A 19,720-nucleotide genomic window follows, 5' to 3' on the forward strand; every position below is an offset into this window, starting at 1 on the left:
GCCCTAGGAGGTGGTGACGTGAGCGCCGGTGGACACAGAGAGCAGAGGAGGCAGAGCAGCGAGGAGGGGAGACACAGATGCGAACAGCAGCTGCGCCAGCAGCAGAGAGAGGGATGTGCTTGCGGTCAGCAAGTTGGACCGCATCGCTAACTGTAACACAATACATTGATCTATTAAATCTGTGCTCGATTGCTAAGGGCTGCCTAAGTGAGCCCTAAGCAATCTCAGAGCCAGGGAAGATGCAGAGGAGCAGGTAAGACCTCGGGCTTCCCTAGCAACCCATGTAATCACCAGGGGCTATGGGACCACTAGAAACCAGGTAATAGTGGCATTTAGTGTTTAAATCCCGTGATCTGTATAGATCACGGTATTTAACCAGTTAAATGACGGACCTCTCCGCCATCGCCAAAATCCGTCATTACCGGCAGATGTCAGCTGCTGATAGCAGCAGACATCTCCCAGTCATGATGTGGACCCGACCCGCGGTCCCCCATCATGTCCACCCACCCTACCCATGACGTACATGAATGTCATGGGTAGGGAAGGGGGTTAAACGTGTTTTGTTTTTTAAAATTTACTTAACAGGCTTACTAGTGGAAGCTGTCTTATAGATGGAGTCCATTACTAAGCCGGGCTTAGCGTTAGCCTCAAAAATAGCTATCGCTACCCCCATATTGTTACCTTGGTACCCACCACCCCAGGGGTGACGGGAAGAGCCAATACCAACAGGCCCAGAGTGTCAAAAATAGCGCTCCCTGGCCTAGGCAGTAACAGGCTTATGTTATTTAGGCTGGGGAGGGCCAGTAACAATGGTCCTCGCCCACCCTGGTAATGTCAGGCTTTTGCTGCTGGTTGGTATCTGGCTGAGAATAAAAATAGGGGGAACCCTATGCGTTTTTTTTAATTTAATTATTTATACCAAAAATATGTAGTCCACCAAGTCTGAAATAGTCCACAGGATACACATATCTAGAAAAAATGGAAAAAAAAAGAAAAAAAAAAAGGGAAAAAAAAAGACAAACAAAAAATGGGTGGAAAAAGTGGTAAAATAATGTAATAAACACACACACATAAATGTGCAAATGTTTACTTTTTTTTCCAAACCTGCGTTATCTGAAGTAATTGATTGTTTTTTGCTTATGTGTGCTTAACCCCTTAAGACTCAGGGTTTTTCCGTTTTTGCACTTTCGTTTTTTCCTCCTTACCTTTTAAAAATCATAACCCTTTCAATTTTCCACCTAAAAATCCATATTATGGCTTATTTTTTGCATCGCCAATTTTACTTTGCAGTGACATTAGTCATTTTACCCAAAAATGCACGGCGATACGGAAAAAATAATCATTGTGCGACAAAATCGGAAAAAAAACGCCATTTTGTAACTTTTGGGGGCTTCCGTTTCTACGCAGTGCATATTTCGGTAAAAATTACACCTTATCATTATTCTGTAGGTCCATACGGTTAAAATGATACCCTACTTATATAGGTTTGATTTTGTCGCACTTCTGGAAAAAATCATAACTACATGCAGGAAAGTTTATACGTTTAAAAATGTCATCTTCTGACCCCTATAACTTTTTTATTTTTCACGTACAGGGCGGTATGAGGACTAATTTTTTGCGCCGTGATCTGACATTTTTCTCGGTATGATTTTTGTTTTGATCGGACTTTTTGATCATTTTTTATTCATTTTTTTAATGGTATAAAAAGTGACCAAAATACGCTTTTTTGGACTTTGGAATTTTTTTTTTACGCGTACGCCATTGACCGTGCGGTTTAATTAATGATATATTTTTATAGTTAGGACATTTACGCACGCGGCGATACCACATATGTTTATTTATTTTATTTTTTTTATACTGTTTTATTTTTTTTATTGGAAAAGGGGGGTGATTCAAACTTTTATTAGGGAAGGGGTTAAATGACCTTTATTAACACTTTTTTTTAAACGTTTTTTTGCAGTGTTATAGGACCCATAGGGACCTATAACACTGCACACACTTATCTCCTATGCTGATCACTGGCGTGTATTAACACACCTGTGATCAGCATTATCAGCGCTTGACTGCTCCTGCCTGGATCTCAGGCACGGAGCAGTCATTCGTCGATCGGACACCGAGGAGGCAGGTAAGGGCCCTCCCGGTGTCCGATCAGCTGTTCGCGACGTCGCGATTTCACCGTGGCGGTCCCGAACAGCCCGACTGAGCAGCCGGGTCACTTTCAGTTTCACTTTAGAAGCGGCGGTCAGCTTTGACCGCCGCTTCTAAAGGGTTAATACCGCACATCGCCGCGATCGGCGATGTGTGGTATTAGCCGCGGGTCCCGACCATTGATGAGCGTCGGGACCGACGCGATATGATGCAGGATCGCCGTTAAGGGGTTAAAAAATGGTATTCTAAAGTGATTTATAGTTTTTTGCTTATATGAGCCAAATTTATCAACCTCATGTGATTTTATCATAAATATGTCACACATAAGCAAAATCAAAGCAAAAAAAATAATAAAAATTACTACAGAACTCGCTTACCAAAGCCACAATGATAAATGTCCTTCACAGTCGGTAGACCAGCTCTGACAAAGGGTGTGTGCTGACATTGAACCAAAAAGTAATGCTTGGAAATTTCAGTTCTGAATTCTGCAGAATTGGAAATTACACATTTCAACTTTTTTTTAGTGTGTAAGCTAGTTTTGGGGGCAGGCGGCACAGGAGCAAGGTCAGAATACGTAGTGATGGTGTCACATACACGGCAAGGCAAGACACAAACAGAACGCTTTCTCTTAGGCTGGAATGGCACAAAGATAGGAGGCGGGGACGCACGCACCGGTGGCCAGGGACAGCAGAGGGAACAGAGACACGGGGAGGTGAAAGACAGCTTGATGTTCGCATGCGGGCACGTCCCGCGATGCGAACCGTAGCAGAGCCAGCACAGGAGGACGGGGCAGGAGTGCACTCGCTGCCAGCACGTCTGGCCGCAGCGCTACTCGTAGCAATCCGTCATAATATGGATGTATCAGTTAAAGGGGTACTCCGGTGAAAACCTTTTTTCTTTTACATCAACTGGTGGCAGAAAGTTAAACATATTTGTAAATTACTTCTATTAAAAAATCTTAATCCTTCCTGTACTTATTAGCTGCTGAATACTACAGAGGAAATTCTTTTCTTTTTGGAATGCTCTCTGATGACATCACGAGCACAGTTCTCTCTGCTGACGTTATAATAATAATAATAATAATAATAATGCTTTATTTATTGTTGTCCTTAGTGGGATTTGAACCCAAGTCCCCAGCACTGCAAGGCAGCAGTGCTAACCACTGAGCCACCATGCTGCCCTTAGCATACATCTGCTATGCATGGTTGCTAAAATGGACAGAGATGTCAGCATAGAGCACTGTGCTCATGATGTCATCAGTGTTCCAAAAAGAAAGGAATTTCCTCTGTAGCATTCAGCAGCTAATAAGTACTGGAAGGATTAAGATTTTTTAATACAAGTAATTTACAAATATGTTTAACTTTCTGCCACCAGTTGATTTAAAAGAAAAAAGATTTTCACCGGAGTACCCCTTTAAATCAGATACATTATGACTGAAATGGTTTTTGTCATGTATATGGTATTTTCTGCATAGCAAATGCTATTTTTCATGCACAATGTCAATGGTTGAGTATAAAGTCGTGCATAACTAATTCTATTTAAAAGCTCTTTGTCTATTTTTTGGAAACATTTTGTAAAAGAGACCCTTGTTGTAAGTAGTGACTTCATATCCTTCCAGTACATTTTTAAATTAGTTTTGATTACAGTATAAAATAGAAAGAAACAACCTTAGGGAAACTCATCAACCTTCAGAAATTACAAGAGAGAGAAAAAAATACAAAATGAAATATATACACCCTATGGCTGATGGGTGACTCGATAAATGAGCTCTAATAAGATTAGCCAGTCTGTCACTGGGGAGAACACAAACTAATTTCACCTCCTACGCTCAGTCGACATCTGAGCAAGACGTTGACATTAAGCAATTAGCAAATGTAATATAAAATAACTGGGATATGCTTTCAAAATAGCTGTTCAGATGGTTTACCCTACAGAAAATAAAGGCTATAATACAAAATGCAGTATAAAAGAGGGGTGTAGGAGGGATGTAGTGGTGTGGTTAACCCTACAAACTTGTGATGGTAAAGCAAGGGGCGTGATGGTGACTGTCTTGCTGGAGGAGATGTGCAGGATAAAAGCATACACAGTCCATTTTTGAAGTCAGTAAAGGCTTTACTTGCAAAAGGCACTTATGCTTGTCAGTTACAGGGACATATTAAAACCGTTCAATAACTGTGGCTGTTCTCGCAAAGAGGCAAAAACCTTGGTTACATAGTTACACAGTTAAGCCAGAAGCTGTGGTGCAGCCAAGACTAAACACTTTAGTACTGGAGACCCCTGCTCCGTAGCTAGCAATACACACAGTCTCTTGACCCCTGGGGTTAGGGCTATATACACAAATAATGGCTCTTGTTTCAACAGCAAGCAATTGTTCAACTTATCCTGATCAAGGACATCTGACTTTCATGGCATTGTAGCTATCATTCTTCAACTCCTCGCTCTCTCTTCCAGGTTACACAATTCTCTACTCAATCTCTAACTGCCCTATCTAACTATTTTCTATGCTTCAGAGACATGGAATCTCTGTCATCCATGGCACAAACAGCAATAAATTAAATAAATACTCTATACATCTTTTATATTTATCATATCTATGGGCAAATCCATAAGGATTAATTGACATCTAAATTAAAGAGGGACCAGTTTTATGTAGATCCATAAGTTGTGGATTGAATTTTTAGATAACTGTGTTCAAATCTCTTTGTGCCCAAGAATAGACTTTGTTGTTGAACTGAAAAGGACAAGATTGAAAAGGATATTTATGAATCAACCAATAAGAAATAGCTCCATGTTAAGCTCCTAATAGGGTTGTTCTTTGGGATAATGTTTTATTAGGGTCTCATGACTGTGTCATCCTAGGCTACATGAGGACCCCTTTGTTTGGTCTGTCCAAATTTTCTTGTGTGCAAGTAAAGAAAAGAAAATATATCATATGCATTTGACCTGAACATATGAATAACTCTTTTGGCAGACTTTATAGTTACATTTTTTTATTATTACTAATGCATGTAAATTTTCTCTTTCAGATTGGGATAAACGAATAGAATACAACCTTGGCTCTTCAAGTGTTGCACTATTTCCTAATATTCACTTGGAGACCTGTGATGGACCCGTGTCTTCTGTTCGTACCAGCATTGAACTCCAGACCAATCATATTGGCAAAGGCTGTGACCGTGAAACCTATTCTGACACATCCTTGCAAAAGTTATGTGGTAGGTGGACATGTATGTCATCATACACAATTATGACATTAAGGAATGAATTTATCAAGGCTTTTTGTGCCCCTTTTTGCTCAATAACTTTGGCTTTTCCCTTTGAGGGATCAGTGTGTCTATTTAATGTATCTAAAAGTTTCCTAGAGCTGAAACTACTATAGTAATTCTTTTATCTTTAGCTGACTGCAGAGCACCTCCTGAGTTCACAGACAAGATGGACAGTCATTGATTTTAATGTGTCTGCTGTAATATTTAGTTTTTCCTTCTGCAATGCTTCAGTGAACAATGTTTAGTGCAAAAAGGCTTGTCTTCAAGTTATGTGAGCTTCTATCAATGAAGCCTCCTGTGATCAGATGCTGAGATAGAAGTGGGGTCAGCAATCTGAAATCAGTCTATCCCAGACCAGTGAGTAAAATATTTCATACTACGAGATGGCATCCAGAAATATACTAATGAAGTTGAATGGTTATCAAATGTATGAGCATTTTACTTAACCACTATCTAGAATAGCCAGATAATATGTCTAGTTGCAGTCTAACGTTCTATTAACCCCTTAAGGACGCAGCCCATTTGGGCCTTAAGGATGCAGACAATTTAATTTTTACGTTTTCGTTTTTTCCTCCTCGCCTCCAAAAAATCATAACTCTTTTATATTTTCATCCACAGACTAGTATGAGGGCTTGTTTTTTGTGTGACCAGTTATCCGTTGTAATGCCATCACTCACTTTACCATAAAATGTATGGCACAACCAAAAAAATACTATGTGTGTGGTGAAATGAAAAAGAAAACCGCAATTTTGCTAATTTTGGAAGGTTTTGTTTGTTTTCACACCGCACAATTTACGGTAAAAACATGTGTTCTTTATTCTTTGGGTCAATATGATTAAAATAATACCCATGATAGCATACTTTTCTATTACTGTTGCACTTAAAAAAAATCACAAACTTTTTAACCAAATTAGTACGTTTAAAATCCCCCTATTTTGAAGACCTATAACTTTTTCATTTTTCCATATAAGCGGCGGTATGAGGGCTCATTTTTTGTGGCATGATATGTACTTTTTTTTTATACCATATCTGCTTATATAGAACTTTTAATCCATTTTTAATAAATTTTTTTGGGGAATAAAATGTTCTAAAAAAGCATCTATTTTGGACTTTTTTTATTTTTACATTCACGCCATTCACCATACGGTATCATTAATATTTTATTTTAATATTTCAGATATTTACGCACGTGGCGATACCAAATATGTATATAAAATATTTTTTTAACACTTTTTGAGGGTCAAATAGGAAAAATTGGACAATTTACGTTTTTATTGGGGGAGGGGGTTTTTCAAATTTTTTTTACTTTATTTTTTTACTTTATTTTTATTTTTTTCAAAATAAAGTTTTATTGTTTTCAGCTAAAAGAACAATCAGTAGATCAAGATGGTTACACATAGTAACAGGTATCATACATCAGAAAACCCATGAAGAACAGTCTCTCCAGATCAGTCTGTGTACCTTTGCAAAACAAGAAACAGTCATATATACTATCACTAGATAAGGTCAAATGCAGGGTTTACTGTCAAGGGGCCATGTGGGTACCAATCCGTATTAGCTAGGCTATAGAGTAGTATAATCTATTCTTAGGTACCAAGAAGGAGAGAAGTGTGTGAAGCACAATAAAAGGGGAAAGAAAGAGGGGGGGGGAGCAATAGACAGGGAGAGTAATTCTGTGGGCTAAATGTCCCAAGAGTCCCTGAATAGAAATTATGCTCACCTTGTGTGAACCTTGGTTTCATGCATATCACCCCGGAGTAGCAATGCTGAATCTTTAGCTGCAGCCTACAGGGATGACCGGTCTCCTCTTGGGGGTCGGTAGTAAGCCAAGCGTGTTTAAAAATAGAAAGAATCCTGCGCTGGCGCTGCCTTGGTAGATTCACATTCAGAGTCAACTTCAGGTAAAAGTATCATGTATTTTATTCAATACACGGGACTAATACAGGGAAGTGCAATACAAGTTTTGTAGGTATGTTCCCTCCTTCTCAATTGAATAGAGTGTGTAGTAACATCACAGTGTGGGTTTAAATAACATATATTTCTGGTGCCCAAAAAATGGTGGCGGTCGTGGGTCAGGGTGGGCGGCATTGAGTGTCAGTGCCGTATAACTTCAATAACACACTTGGATAAATGTAAAAATAAAGGACAAAATAAAATTACAAAGAAGATAAATGTGTCATTTTTAAACCAGTACATTCTCAGTACATGAATATATGTCATGAAATGATGGTTCTATGTACTGTAAAAGTATGTTTGGGTGTTTTGTAATGAAGAAAATATTGGGATTCCCCGCTGAAACATTCATAAAAAGAGTGACCAATCGGATTGTTGGACTCAGATGACGGCATTCAGTGCTGGTCACGTGGAGCGTGAGTGACCAATGGTGTGTATCTGGTGCTCCTTTCAAGGGAATCGCTTTGGCGCGAGTAATAGCATACCACGCGGTATAGGAGCGACCAATAGGGGGACATCTTGAGGTTTGTTTTGTGTTTCTTGACGTACAGGTTCTTGGTCAGGTGGAGTAACCAATCCTATCGTTTTTCAGATGGCGTGTTAACCAATCAGAATGGTGCCTTCTGTATTATTGTGAGTAATGGAGAGATGCCGGCAGGGATTCAGTTCATAGTTGTTACTGTTTCCATATGTATTAGCCAATTGGCTCGATTTGAATGATGCCTTCTTGGCCAATCAGGGGGAAGCCTCTAGTTCCATTGTGTAGATGGGAGAAATTAGCTCGGTGTTTCGCTCCTTTTGGACGACAGCCAATCGGCTTTCTCTTTGGATGTCGTTAAGTCCAATCATATTTCTGCCTACTATAGAAGTGTATATCACTGGGATTAATGAAAGGTGGTAATGAGAATGTAGTGTACAAGCTTTTGATGGCGTAAGAAGGGTTTGCACAGATCTTCTTGTTAGGTGGTGTGTTCAAAGTATTCATTGAAACCCATCGGGATCAGAGTTTTCATTTTAAACATCCAGTAGTTCTCCCTTCGGCATAAATGTGTGTATCTTCTGTTGCAGGTTGATAGGATGTGTTCTAAGGGGGTCACAAGAAAAAACGGAAAATTCACAGTTATGTTTGATGTATGCGTGTCTTGATACACTATGGAGTTGGTATCCGTTCTTCACATTAGAGCAGTGTTTGTTCATCCTGGTGCTCAGCATTAGTGTAGTCCTCCCAATGTACTGGATACTGCATGGACATTCCAGTAGATAAATCACATAAGAGGATTTGCAGGACATTTGGTTTTTAATTTTGTAGGATTTGCCTGTTGTCTTGGAGGTGACTTCTTTACATTAATTTCTTATGCTGTCACAGCATTTGCAGTTGGTTGTACAACATTTGAAAGATCCCATTATTCCCTCACTCGGAATGTTAGGTTTTTTTGTGGTTTTCAGTTTGCTCAGAGCCAGAATGTTTTTAGTGATTTGTTTCTTCTGAAAGAGACTTGAGGTCGTGCTGGAAGGTTGACTTTGAGGAAGGGGTCCGTAAGGAGGATTTTCCAGTGGGATTGTAGAATTTGTTTGATGTTTTTATGGTCATTGGAGAATGTGGTTAAAAAATTATATGTGTATGGGGTTTTTTTTGTCTGTGATTTCAGAGTTATTTGTACATCTGGGTTGTAGGCAACTTTCCTAGTCCAGAGTGTTGGCTTTCTTTTTGCTGTTACTGATGAGGAATTTGGGATAGCCTTTTTGCTTTGAATCTCTTATCTCGACTCAGACCAGTGATTTGTGGCTATTCCAGGTCAATTGGCTCCAAAAAAAGGTGAATGGGGCTGTCCGAGACATCTCCATTCACTCTTACCCAGCAGGAGTGAGGTGGTAAGGGTGCCGTCACACGATCACGTGATTGATCGGTCGGAACGACCGACCAATCACCACCCTGCTGTGCGGTGATCGGGATGGCGATCATGGCGGCGATCGAGGTCGGCGGGGGTCTCTTATCTTCTCCTTGGTCTGCTGTCGGTCCCCTCTGGTGTGGTGTCGGCGACAGGAGCAGCAGGATCGGTGGAAGCAGCGGTGGCGTTCCCGGAGGCAGGATACAGCAGGGGGTGAGGCCTGTTCCCCTCCTGCTGATGCTTAGCAACAACTCTCAGCATGAAAAGCCAAAGGGCATGCTGGAAGTTGTAGTTTTGTAACATCTGGAGTTCCAACTACAACTCCCAGCAGGCCCTTTGGTAGTCTGTGCATGATGGGGGTTGTAGCTATGCAACAGCTGGTTCACATTTTTCTATGAAAAAGTGTGCATCCAGCTGTTGCATGACTACAACTCCCAACATGCACAGACTACAAAAGGGCATGCTGGGAGTTGTAGTAGTGTGCCTCCAGCTGTTGCAAAACTACAACTCTCAGCATGCCCTTCAACTGTCAATGCATGCTGATTGTTGCAGTTTTGCAACAGCTGAAGACACATTGGTTGTGAAACAGAGTTTGTATCCTAACATAGTGTTTCACAACCAGTGTGCCTCCAGCTGTTGTAAAAATACAACTTCCAGCATGCACTGAGAGACTGTACATTCTGGAAGTTGTAGTTTTGCAACAGCTGGAGGCACACTGGTTGCAAAACACTGAGTTAAGTAGCAAACTCTCAGTGTTTTGCAACCAATGTGGCTCCCGCTGTTGCATAACTACAACTCCCAGCATGTATGGTCTGTCAATGCATGCTGGGAATTTAAGTTTTGCAACAGCTGGAGGTTTGCCCCCCCCCCCCCCCCCCCCCCTATGTGAATGTACAAGGCACATTCACACGGGCGGGTTTACAGCAAATTTTCTGCTGCAAGTTTGAGATATGGCAAATTTTTTGCAGCAGCTCAAACTCCCAGCTCAAACTCACTGTAAACCCGCCCGTGTTAATTTACCCCAAAAACACTACACCTACACAAAATAAAAAGTAAAACAATACATATACATATACCCCTACACAGTCGTCGTCCCCCATAATAAAAAAAAAAAAAAACGTCTTATACGGCACTGTTTCCAAAACAGAGCCTCCAGCTGTTGAAAAACAACAACTCCCAGTAGTTTTGCCAGACAGCCACTGAATGTCCAGGCATGCTGGGAGTTTTGCAACAGCTGGAGACACCCTGTTTGGGAAACACTGCCATATGGTATTTTTGTGGCGGATTCAAATCCCCAATTTAGTCCTCAAATGCGCATGGCGCTCTCTCACTTCGGAGCCCTGACGTATTTCAAGGAAACAGTTTAGGGCCACATATGGGGTATCTCCGTATTTGGGAGAAATTGCACTACAAATTTTGGGGGGCTTTTTCTCATTTTACCCCTTATGAAAAGGTAAAGTTTGGGTTTACACCAGCATGTTAGTGTAAAAAAAAAATACAGGTAAAAGAAAAAAAAGTCCCCCAAAATTTGTAACGCAATTTCTTCTGAATACGGAATTACCCCATATGTGGGCGCAAAATGACATAAATGCAAAACAATAAATACCCACTTGTGACCACATTTTGGAAACAACGCCCCTCACGGAATGTAACAAGGGGTATAGTGAGCCTTAACACCCCACAGGTGTTTGACAAATTTTTGTTAGCGTTCGATGTGAAAATGAAAAAAAAAATGTTTCACTAAAATGCTGGTGTTACCCTAAATTTTTCATTTTTTCAGTTACCCCAAAATGTGTAGCCCCATTACTTCTGAGTAAGAACATACCCCATATGTGGATGTAAAGTGCTCTGCGGACGCACTACAATGCTCAGAAGAGAAGAAGCGCCATTGGGCTTTTGGAGAGAGAATGTGTCCGAAATTGAAGGCTATGTGTGTTTGCAAAACCCCAAAGTGCCAGAACAATGGACCCCCCCACTTGTTACCCCATTTTAGAAACTACACACCTGACGTAATGTAATAAGGGGTACAGTGAGCATTTACACCCCACAGGTGTCTGACAAATTTTTGGAACAGTGGTCCGTGAAAATGAAAAATTTTATTTTTCATTTGCACAGCCCATTGTTCCAAAGATCTGTCAAACGCCAGTGGGGTGTAAATGTTCATTGCACCCCTTATTAAATTCTGTGAGGGTTGTAGTTTCCAAAATGGGGTTGCATGTGGGGGGCCCACTCTTCTGGCACCACGGGGGGCTTTGTAAACGCACATGGCCCCCGACTTCTATTCCAAACAAATTCTCTCACCAAAAGCTCAATGGTGCTCCTTCTCTTCTGAGCATTGTAGTTCGCCCGTAGAGTACTTTACATCCACATATGGGATATTTCCATATTCAGAAGAAATGGGGTTACAAATTTTGGGAGGCTTTTTCTCCAATTACCCCTTGTGAAAATTAAAAATTTGGGGTAACACCAGCAATTTAGTGAAAAAAAACAAATTTTTCATTTTCATATGCAACTTTAATGGAAATTTTTCAAACACCTGTGGTTAGGCTCACTGTACCCCTTGTTACATTCCTTGAGGGGTGTAGTTTCCAAAATAGTATGCCATGTGTTTTTTTTTGTTTTGTTTTTTGCAGTTCTGGCACCATAGGGTGAAACATGCTCCCTAAAAACCATTTCAGCAAAATTTGCTTTCCAAAAGCCAAATGTGACTCCTTCTCTTCTGAGCATTGTTGTGCGCCCGCAGTGCAGTTGACGTCCACACATGGGGTATTTCCATACTCAAAAGAGATGGGGTTACAAATTTTGGGGGGCATTTTCTCCTATAACCCCTTGTAAAAATTTTACATTTGGGGGAAAACAAGCATTTTAGTGAAAAAAAATAATAATTTACACATCTGACTTTAACGAAAAGTCGTCAAACACCTGTGGGGTGTTAAGGCTCACTGGACCCCTTGTTATGTTCCTTGTGGGGTGTACTTTCCAAAATAGTATGCCATGTTGTTTTTTCTTTTTTTTTGCTGTTCTGGCACCATAGGGGCTTCCTAAATGTAACATGCCCCCCCAAAAACATTTCAGAAAAACTTACTCTCCAAAATCCCATTGTCGCTCCTTCCCTTCTCCACATATGAGATATTTCCTTACTCGAGAGATATTGGGTTACAAATTTTGGGGGCTTTTTCTCCTTTTACCCTTTGTAAAATTTCAAAAACTGGGTCTACAAGAACATGCGAGTATAAAAAATGAAGATTTTGAATTCTCTCCTTCACCTTGCTGCTATTCCTATGAAACACCTAAATGGTTAACACATTTTCTGAATGTCATTTTGAATACTTGGGGGGTGCAGTTTTTATAATGGGGTCATGCATGGGGTATTTCTAATATGAAGAAACCTCAAATCTACTTCAAAACTGAACTGGTCCCTGAAAAATCCCAATTTAGAAAATTTTGTGAAAATTTGGAAAATTGCTGCTGAACTTTGAAGCCCTCTGATGTTTTCCAAAAGTAAAAACATGTAAACTTTATGATACAAATATAAAGTATTGTATATGTGAATCAATATATAATTTATTTGGAATATCCATTTTCCTTACAAGCAGAGAGTTTCAAAGTTAGAAAAATTCCTAAATTTTCAAAATGTTCATGAAATTTGGGGATTTTTCACCAAGAAAGAATGTAAGTAACATCGAAAATTTACCACTGTGTTAAAGTAGAATATGTCATGAAAAAACAATCTCGGAATCAGAATAATCAGTAAAAGGATCCCAAAGTTATTAATGCATGAAATAGACATATTGTATATGTGAATCAATATATAATTTTTTTGGAATATCCATTTTCCTTACAAGCAGAGAGTTCCAAAGTTAGAAAAATACTACATTTTCAAAATTTTCATGACATTTGGGGATTTTTCACCAAGAAAGGATACAAGTAACAATAAAACTTTACCACTGTGTTAAAGTAGAATATGTCACGAAAAAAACTATCTCAGAATCACAATAATCGGGACAAGCATCCCAGAGTCATAAAGTGATAGTGGTCAGAATTGCAAAAAAGGGCTCAGTCCTTAAGGTCAAAAAGGGCTCAGTCCTTAAGGGGTTAATCACACCCATCATCTGTTATTTAAAATTAAGTCCACTCCCATCTGACTTGTTCTCCAAATTGTCAGTCAAACTGTAAACCCTCAATTCTTGGCAACTGAAGAGTGTATCAAGAAACTTTTAAACATTATGTGATCAGAGCATCCTAATTTTATTTAATGATAATTCCATTTTTTCATTTTTCTTATTGAAATATGTAACCTTTTTGATCCAATTTTCCTCAGTCCTGCTGTTTAACTTCCTGTATGGAAAGGGGCTGTACTGCATTCTAGCTATAGTTCCCATCATCTTTTGCAGTATAGGTTATTCTTATTCTACTCTCCCTTGTGTGGCAGATGAGCTGAGGTCACATGGTTAAGTAATGTAGCGGGGGACAATTATGGTGGGAAGAGTAACATAAGGTTAAGTAAGTGGCAAGTGACTAAGCCTTGTAAAGAAGGAAGCCAAACCCCTTTTGTGTCTATCTGCCTTGACAAAGATGGGTGGGGGAACATTAGGAAATATAGACAAACTAACCAACTTTTAGTCAACAGAAGCAGTGACTAAAAATAGTAGAAGGCTGCAAAATTTTTGCCAAATGAAATTACAAAATGCCATTATTTTATATAATCTGACATTTTGAAAACAATTTTCTCTGGCTGGACAACCATTTTAAGTTTATGGTTATCAGTGTGACCATGTCCTGGTAAACATTCTGCTTAAACCTAAGATTATGTATTCTGGGACAGATGGCATCTGTTTCGCTGAACTCTATTAACTTTGGCTACTGGTTATCTGTTCCTATTTATTCCTCAGCTGGTTTAAAAAAAAAAGTCATATTTTGCAGGTAAATTTACTGTATATCGCCATACTCCTGAAAAGACTGTTTGAATTTATCTGAACAGACAGGATTTCCATTTAAATTACATTCTGTTTCAATTATGGTTTTATTTGCTGAGGAATGTGTGAAAACTAGATTGAGGCAGGCATATTTCCTGTAAAGCGGGGCCTAATATAATAAATATCTGAACACTTTCCAACAAGGATATAATTGTGACTTGAAGTGACAACTTTCTGATCTTTGCTGACAATTCACAGTTTACAAACAAGTACCTTCTGCTCTATAACAAGACCTTTTTCTTCTCCATACTTAAGAGAACAGTGAAGAAAGTTATCAGTTTGTACTTTATCCCTGTTGTATTGCATTCACATTATACACTGCTCAAAGAAATTAAGGGAACACTAAGATAACACATTCTAGATCTTAATGCATGAAATAATCGTATGAAATACTTTCATCTTTACATTGTTGAATGTGCTGACAGCAAAATCACACAAAAATTATCAATGGAAATCCAAATTTATCAACCCATGGAGGTCTGGATATGGAGTCACACTCAAAATCAAAGCGGAAAACCACAATACAGGCTGATCCAACTTTCATGTAATGTCCTTAAAACAAGTCAAAATGAGGCTCAGTAGTGTGTGTGGCCTCCACGTGCCCATATGACCTCCCTACAATGCCTGAGCATGCTCTTGATGAGATGGCCGATGGTCTCCTGAGGGATGTCCTCCCAGACCTGGACTAAAGCATACGTCAACTCCTGGACAGTCTGTGGTGCAATGTGTCATTGGTGAATTTAGCGAGACGTGATGTTCCAGATGTGCTCAATTGGATTCAGGTCTGGGAAACGGGCGGGCCAGTCTAGCCTGGAGGTGGCATCAGTAGGAGGAGACCATATAGTGGCTGAATGGCACAGCCTGGAGTTGGCTAAAGCATGAAAAGAAACCATATAGTGGCGGAATAGCACAGCCTGTTGGTGGCTGATGCATGGGGAGATCATATGGTGTCTGAATGGCAAAGCTGGAAGTTGGCAGAATAATGAGGAGACCATTGAAATGTATGATTTCTTTATTTAAATTTAAGATTTTGAAATTTAAATTAAGGATTTTGAAATTGAACTTTTAACTCCAAAGTTTTAGTATCCCGGGGCCAAAACAAAGGGCCAAATCTAACAAGGAGTCACATGTCACATGGAAGCACAATGACAGCCTGGAGGTGGAATCAGCATGAATTTACAAGAGGGCTTCACAACCCCTAACGGTAAAATGTTAATGTTGAAATCTGTATACAAGATGTATGTTAGTTAGTGCTAAACTCAAAAAAATTTAGGCACAGGCCCAGCAGCATCACTAAACCATACAGTTGCTGAAACACACAGCCTCGAGCAGGCAGCAGGATGCGTACATAAGAGGGCTTCACAACCCCTAACTATAAGAGATCAATGTTGAAATTTTGATTAAGCATGTATGTTTGCTATTGCTAACATATAAAAAATTGTAATATCCAAGACAGTCCCAGCAGCAGCAGAAACAATATATTGGCTGAATGACACAGCCTGGAGGTGGGGAAAGCATAAGGAGCCCATATAGAGTCAGCATGGTACAGCCTGGAGTTGGGCAAAGCATGAGGAGACAAAATAGTGACTGAATGAAACAGCTTGGAGGTGGCAGCAGCATCAGGAGTCCTGAAAGTGACCCAGTGACAGAGTGGTGTGGTGGGTGGCAATACCAGTACCCAGTGATGAAGGTGGCTGGAATATTTGTAACTGGGGAGCAGTGCCTTAAATCTGTTTGGCACTATCCATATTTGTGAAGTGTTGGTGTAGCACCATGGTCAATCTACTCATGGTCAATCTTCACAAAGGTCAGTTTCTCTACATTTTTCGTGGACAGTTGAGTTCTTCTTGTGGTGGCTATGGCCCCCGCCGCACCAAATACCCGCTCTGATGCCACACTACTAGTCAGGCAGGACAGCTTTTCCAGGGCAAACTCTGCAAGTTGCGGGAAAAAAATCAAGTTTGGCTGCCCAGTGGATCTTCAGGGTGTGTTGGCAAGGGCATGTCAAGGTATGCCACCACCTGCTGGTTCAGGTCCTGCCCCATGTCTACCTGCTGCTGATGAGTTGCTTCACTATGCGGGTGAAGAAATCTACTCATCAGCGACTGCAGACTGAGGCTGCTGCTGATGGAGCCGGTACTTTTTCTACCACCCCTCCCCAGCAGCCATGGCAATGGAAGGTGAGCGCAGAGGGCCCCCCAAGTAAGGCCTGATAGTGGATGGAGGATGGCGCCAATAGGCATCAGCCAACTGACTATGTAGGATCTCTCTGTAGTAGGTCAGTTTGTCCTCACTCTCAGTGGGTGTAAAAAGGCACCCATTTTGTGCCAGTAGCGAGGGGCAATAAGGGGGGAGACCCAGAAGTCATCCCGCTGCTGAATGGTGACAATTCGGCTGTCACTACGCAAGCAAGTGAGCATGCATCATGCCATTTGTGCAAGTGACTCAGAGGGACTCCCTGTATACTGCCACAGTGTGTCTTGGTCCTCTGTCTCGCCTTCCTCAAAGCCCTCTAGCTCCTCTAGTTCATCATGCTCCTCCTCTCCTGTCAGATGACTAGAAACACTGCCCTACTCATCAAATCGAAACTGTGCTTCACTGTGCCCCTAATCCTCCTCCTCCTCCAGTTCAGCCCCCGCAGGGCTCATGTGGACGTTAGATGTAGGCACAACTTCTCGATTGAACTGACCAGCCATCGTTTCCAACACTTGTAGGATATGAAGCAGTGGAATGATGTTGTTCATCCCGTAATCCTGGCGAATTACGTATAATGTGGCTTCCTCAAAGAGCCTGAGCAAACGGCAGGTGTCGCATATGAGCTGCCACTGGTTCATATTGAAGTTACACACGAGATTACCCCTATCCGCTTGGATCATTAAGAAATCGGTGATGGCTTTTCTCTGTTCGCACAGTCGATCCAACATATGCAGGGTGGAATTCCAATGTGTGGCAACAGACAATGTTGGGGGATACCATTCCTATGCTGCAGCTCAAGGAGGGTGTGCTTTGAGTTGTACAAGTGGCTGAAGTGCATGCAAAGTTTCCTTCTCATTCTTAGGATGTCTTGCAAATGGGGGGAACACTTCAGGAACTGCTTGACACCCAGATTTAACACGTGTGCCATGCAGGGCGAATGGGTCACCCGTTCTTGTCACAGCGCGGCCAAGATGTTTTTCCCATTGTCGGTCACCATGGTTCCCATTTCCAGTTTTCTTGGAGTAAGCCATGCTCGGATTTCTTTACGGATGACTTTTAGCAGTTCATCCCGTGTGACTCTTTTCGCCAAGGCAAACCATCTGAAGAACAATGTGACACCGCCGTGCCCTGCACACATGGTATGCTGAAGGGCCACTGAGACTTGTCCGGGCAGTGGAGGCTGAGGACTCGGTGGAGGATGAGGAGGCAGAGTCGCACACTGTCACAGGACCAATGGGCTTACAGCGTGGAGGAGGAAGCGGCTTGACCTGTCCAAGTTAGGGTTGTGGCTGTGCAGGATCCACATTCACCCAGTGAGCCGTAAAGGACACATATTGTGCCTGACCGTAGTTACAGCTCATGACGTCGGCGCTGCAGTGCACTTTGGTACCCACCGACAGGCTCAAGGACTGGCCCACCCTGTCTTCCACAAAATTGTGCAGGGCTGGAACTGCCCTCTTCGCAAAGAAATGATGGCTTGGCACTCTCCACCTCGGCTCTGCACAAGCCATCAGTTCTCTGAAAGGTGCAGAGTCCACTACTTGAAAAGGGAGGGACTGCAGCACCAGCAACTTAGACAGGAGCACATTCAGTTTCTGCACTGTTGGATGAGTAGGCGCATACTGCTGTCTATTGGACATGGCTTCGCAGATGGATTGTTGGCGGAATAACTGACTAAAAGTGGGAGTAGCAGGAGCATCTGTGGCGACAGAAGGAGGGTATGACACACAGCTCCCTTCGGCTGAAGGAGGGAGTAGATGACCACTGGGTGATGCACCAGGCTGGACCATTACATCGGAGCCATGGTTCTCCCAGGCCCCTTTATGGTGGCGAAGCATGTGTTGATGCATGGCCGTGGTGCCAACATTGGGACCCTGGCCACACTTCACCTTCTGCCTACATATCTTGCATGTGGCTATGTGAACCTCCTCCGGAAACTTGATGAAAAACTGCCACACCTCCGAGTAGCTGATTTTTCCCACCAACAGTCCGCACGAATTGACTGCTACTGCCGCCGTCTCCAGGAACCCTTATTCCACTACCTCCCGGAAAGGTTGGCTGCCACGAACCAGGTGGTCTCCTCCGGGCACGTTTGGCTCCAGGATTTCCACTTCTGTCACCATGCTGACTGCCGACCATGCTACTGCCTTGCTGGCTCAGCTGCTGCCTCAAGGGCAACCTGCAACTCTCTTCTCCTGATGTGATGATGAAGCCCCTTCTGCACCCGGCTCCCAATTGCCATCGGCTTCATCATCATCGAGTTGTGTCTGAATGTCACTGATGTCCTCCTCGGGTTATTCAACAGTGTCTGCTTCAGGACCCTGAACCCTGGCAACATCGCCTCCCAAGTCACTCTCCTCATCACTACTTTCCTGCCTAGCAGAGGAAGCGGCACATATCTCCTCCACTTCTTGGCTGGGCAGTATCTGCTGACTGCCATCTATTAGAGCATCCTCAGTGTATAGTGGAGCTTAACCCACAGCATAAGATACTTCTGTAGGAGAGGGAACAGCATACGACAGAGGCATTGGGAGGACACAGACTGCTCCCGAGCCATGCCAACTGAGGGTTGTGTCTGAGGAACCCACCAACTGTTGATTGGGGTTGTCAGATGTCACTTGTGATGAAGTGTATGACCGTGTTAACCAATCGACAGCGGCAGATGGGTTGCTGGTCGAGACACAACCACTAGCTGATAAAGGGAGCTCAGGCCTCTCGCTGCGACTCCTGCTGCCACTCATCCCTAGTCTGCTGCGACCTCTGCCTGAAGAATTTAGGCCTGTGCCACTCCTCTGTGCACGTCCTGGCACTTCTATGCCTTACATACTTAGAGCATATATGAGGGGAGTACAATACGCTTCACTACTCTTAAAACAGTATTTATCTAGAGCAGCAGCAGGTGATTACTTTTGGCTGTCCTTTGATAGTATGTAGGCCCTTGACAGTTTAACAGGTACAAAATAGTACACTACTTGGATAATGGTATGTGGTATGCACTGATGAGGGCAGAAAAATGCTCTATAGTACACTTAAAAAAAAGTGTCTGAGTACAACACCAGCCAATGAGTACTTTTGGCAGGGCTTTCACCGTATGTAGGCCCTTGACAGATTAACAGGTACAAAATAGTACACTACTTAGATGTAATTATGCACTTATGAGGGCAGAAAAATGCACTACAATGCGCCTAAAAATTTAGTATTTTTTTGTAAAACACCAGCTGGTGAGTACTTTTGCTTGGACTTTCACCTTATGTAGGCTCTTGAGAGATTAACAGGTACAAAATGGTACACTACT

General features: G+C 42.0%; 1 protein-coding gene across 2 annotated transcripts in view; it reads left to right on the forward strand.

Annotated features, from left to right (window-relative positions):
• CLSTN2 (calsyntenin 2) overlaps positions 1–19,720 on the forward strand; it is a 1,059,217-nt gene that overhangs the window by 807,844 nt on the left and 231,653 nt on the right. For both annotated transcript variants that reach the window (XM_056564871.1, XM_056564872.1), the window contains exon 6: positions 5,175–5,360. In XM_056564871.1, the coding sequence (XP_056420846.1) occupies positions 5,175–5,360 (186 nt within the window). The remainder of the gene's footprint in view (positions 1–5,174; positions 5,361–19,720) is intronic.

This window comes from Hyla sarda, chromosome 3 (assembly GCF_029499605.1).
Source record: "Hyla sarda isolate aHylSar1 chromosome 3, aHylSar1.hap1, whole genome shotgun sequence".
Taxonomy (NCBI): domain Eukaryota; kingdom Metazoa; phylum Chordata; class Amphibia; order Anura; family Hylidae; genus Hyla; species Hyla sarda.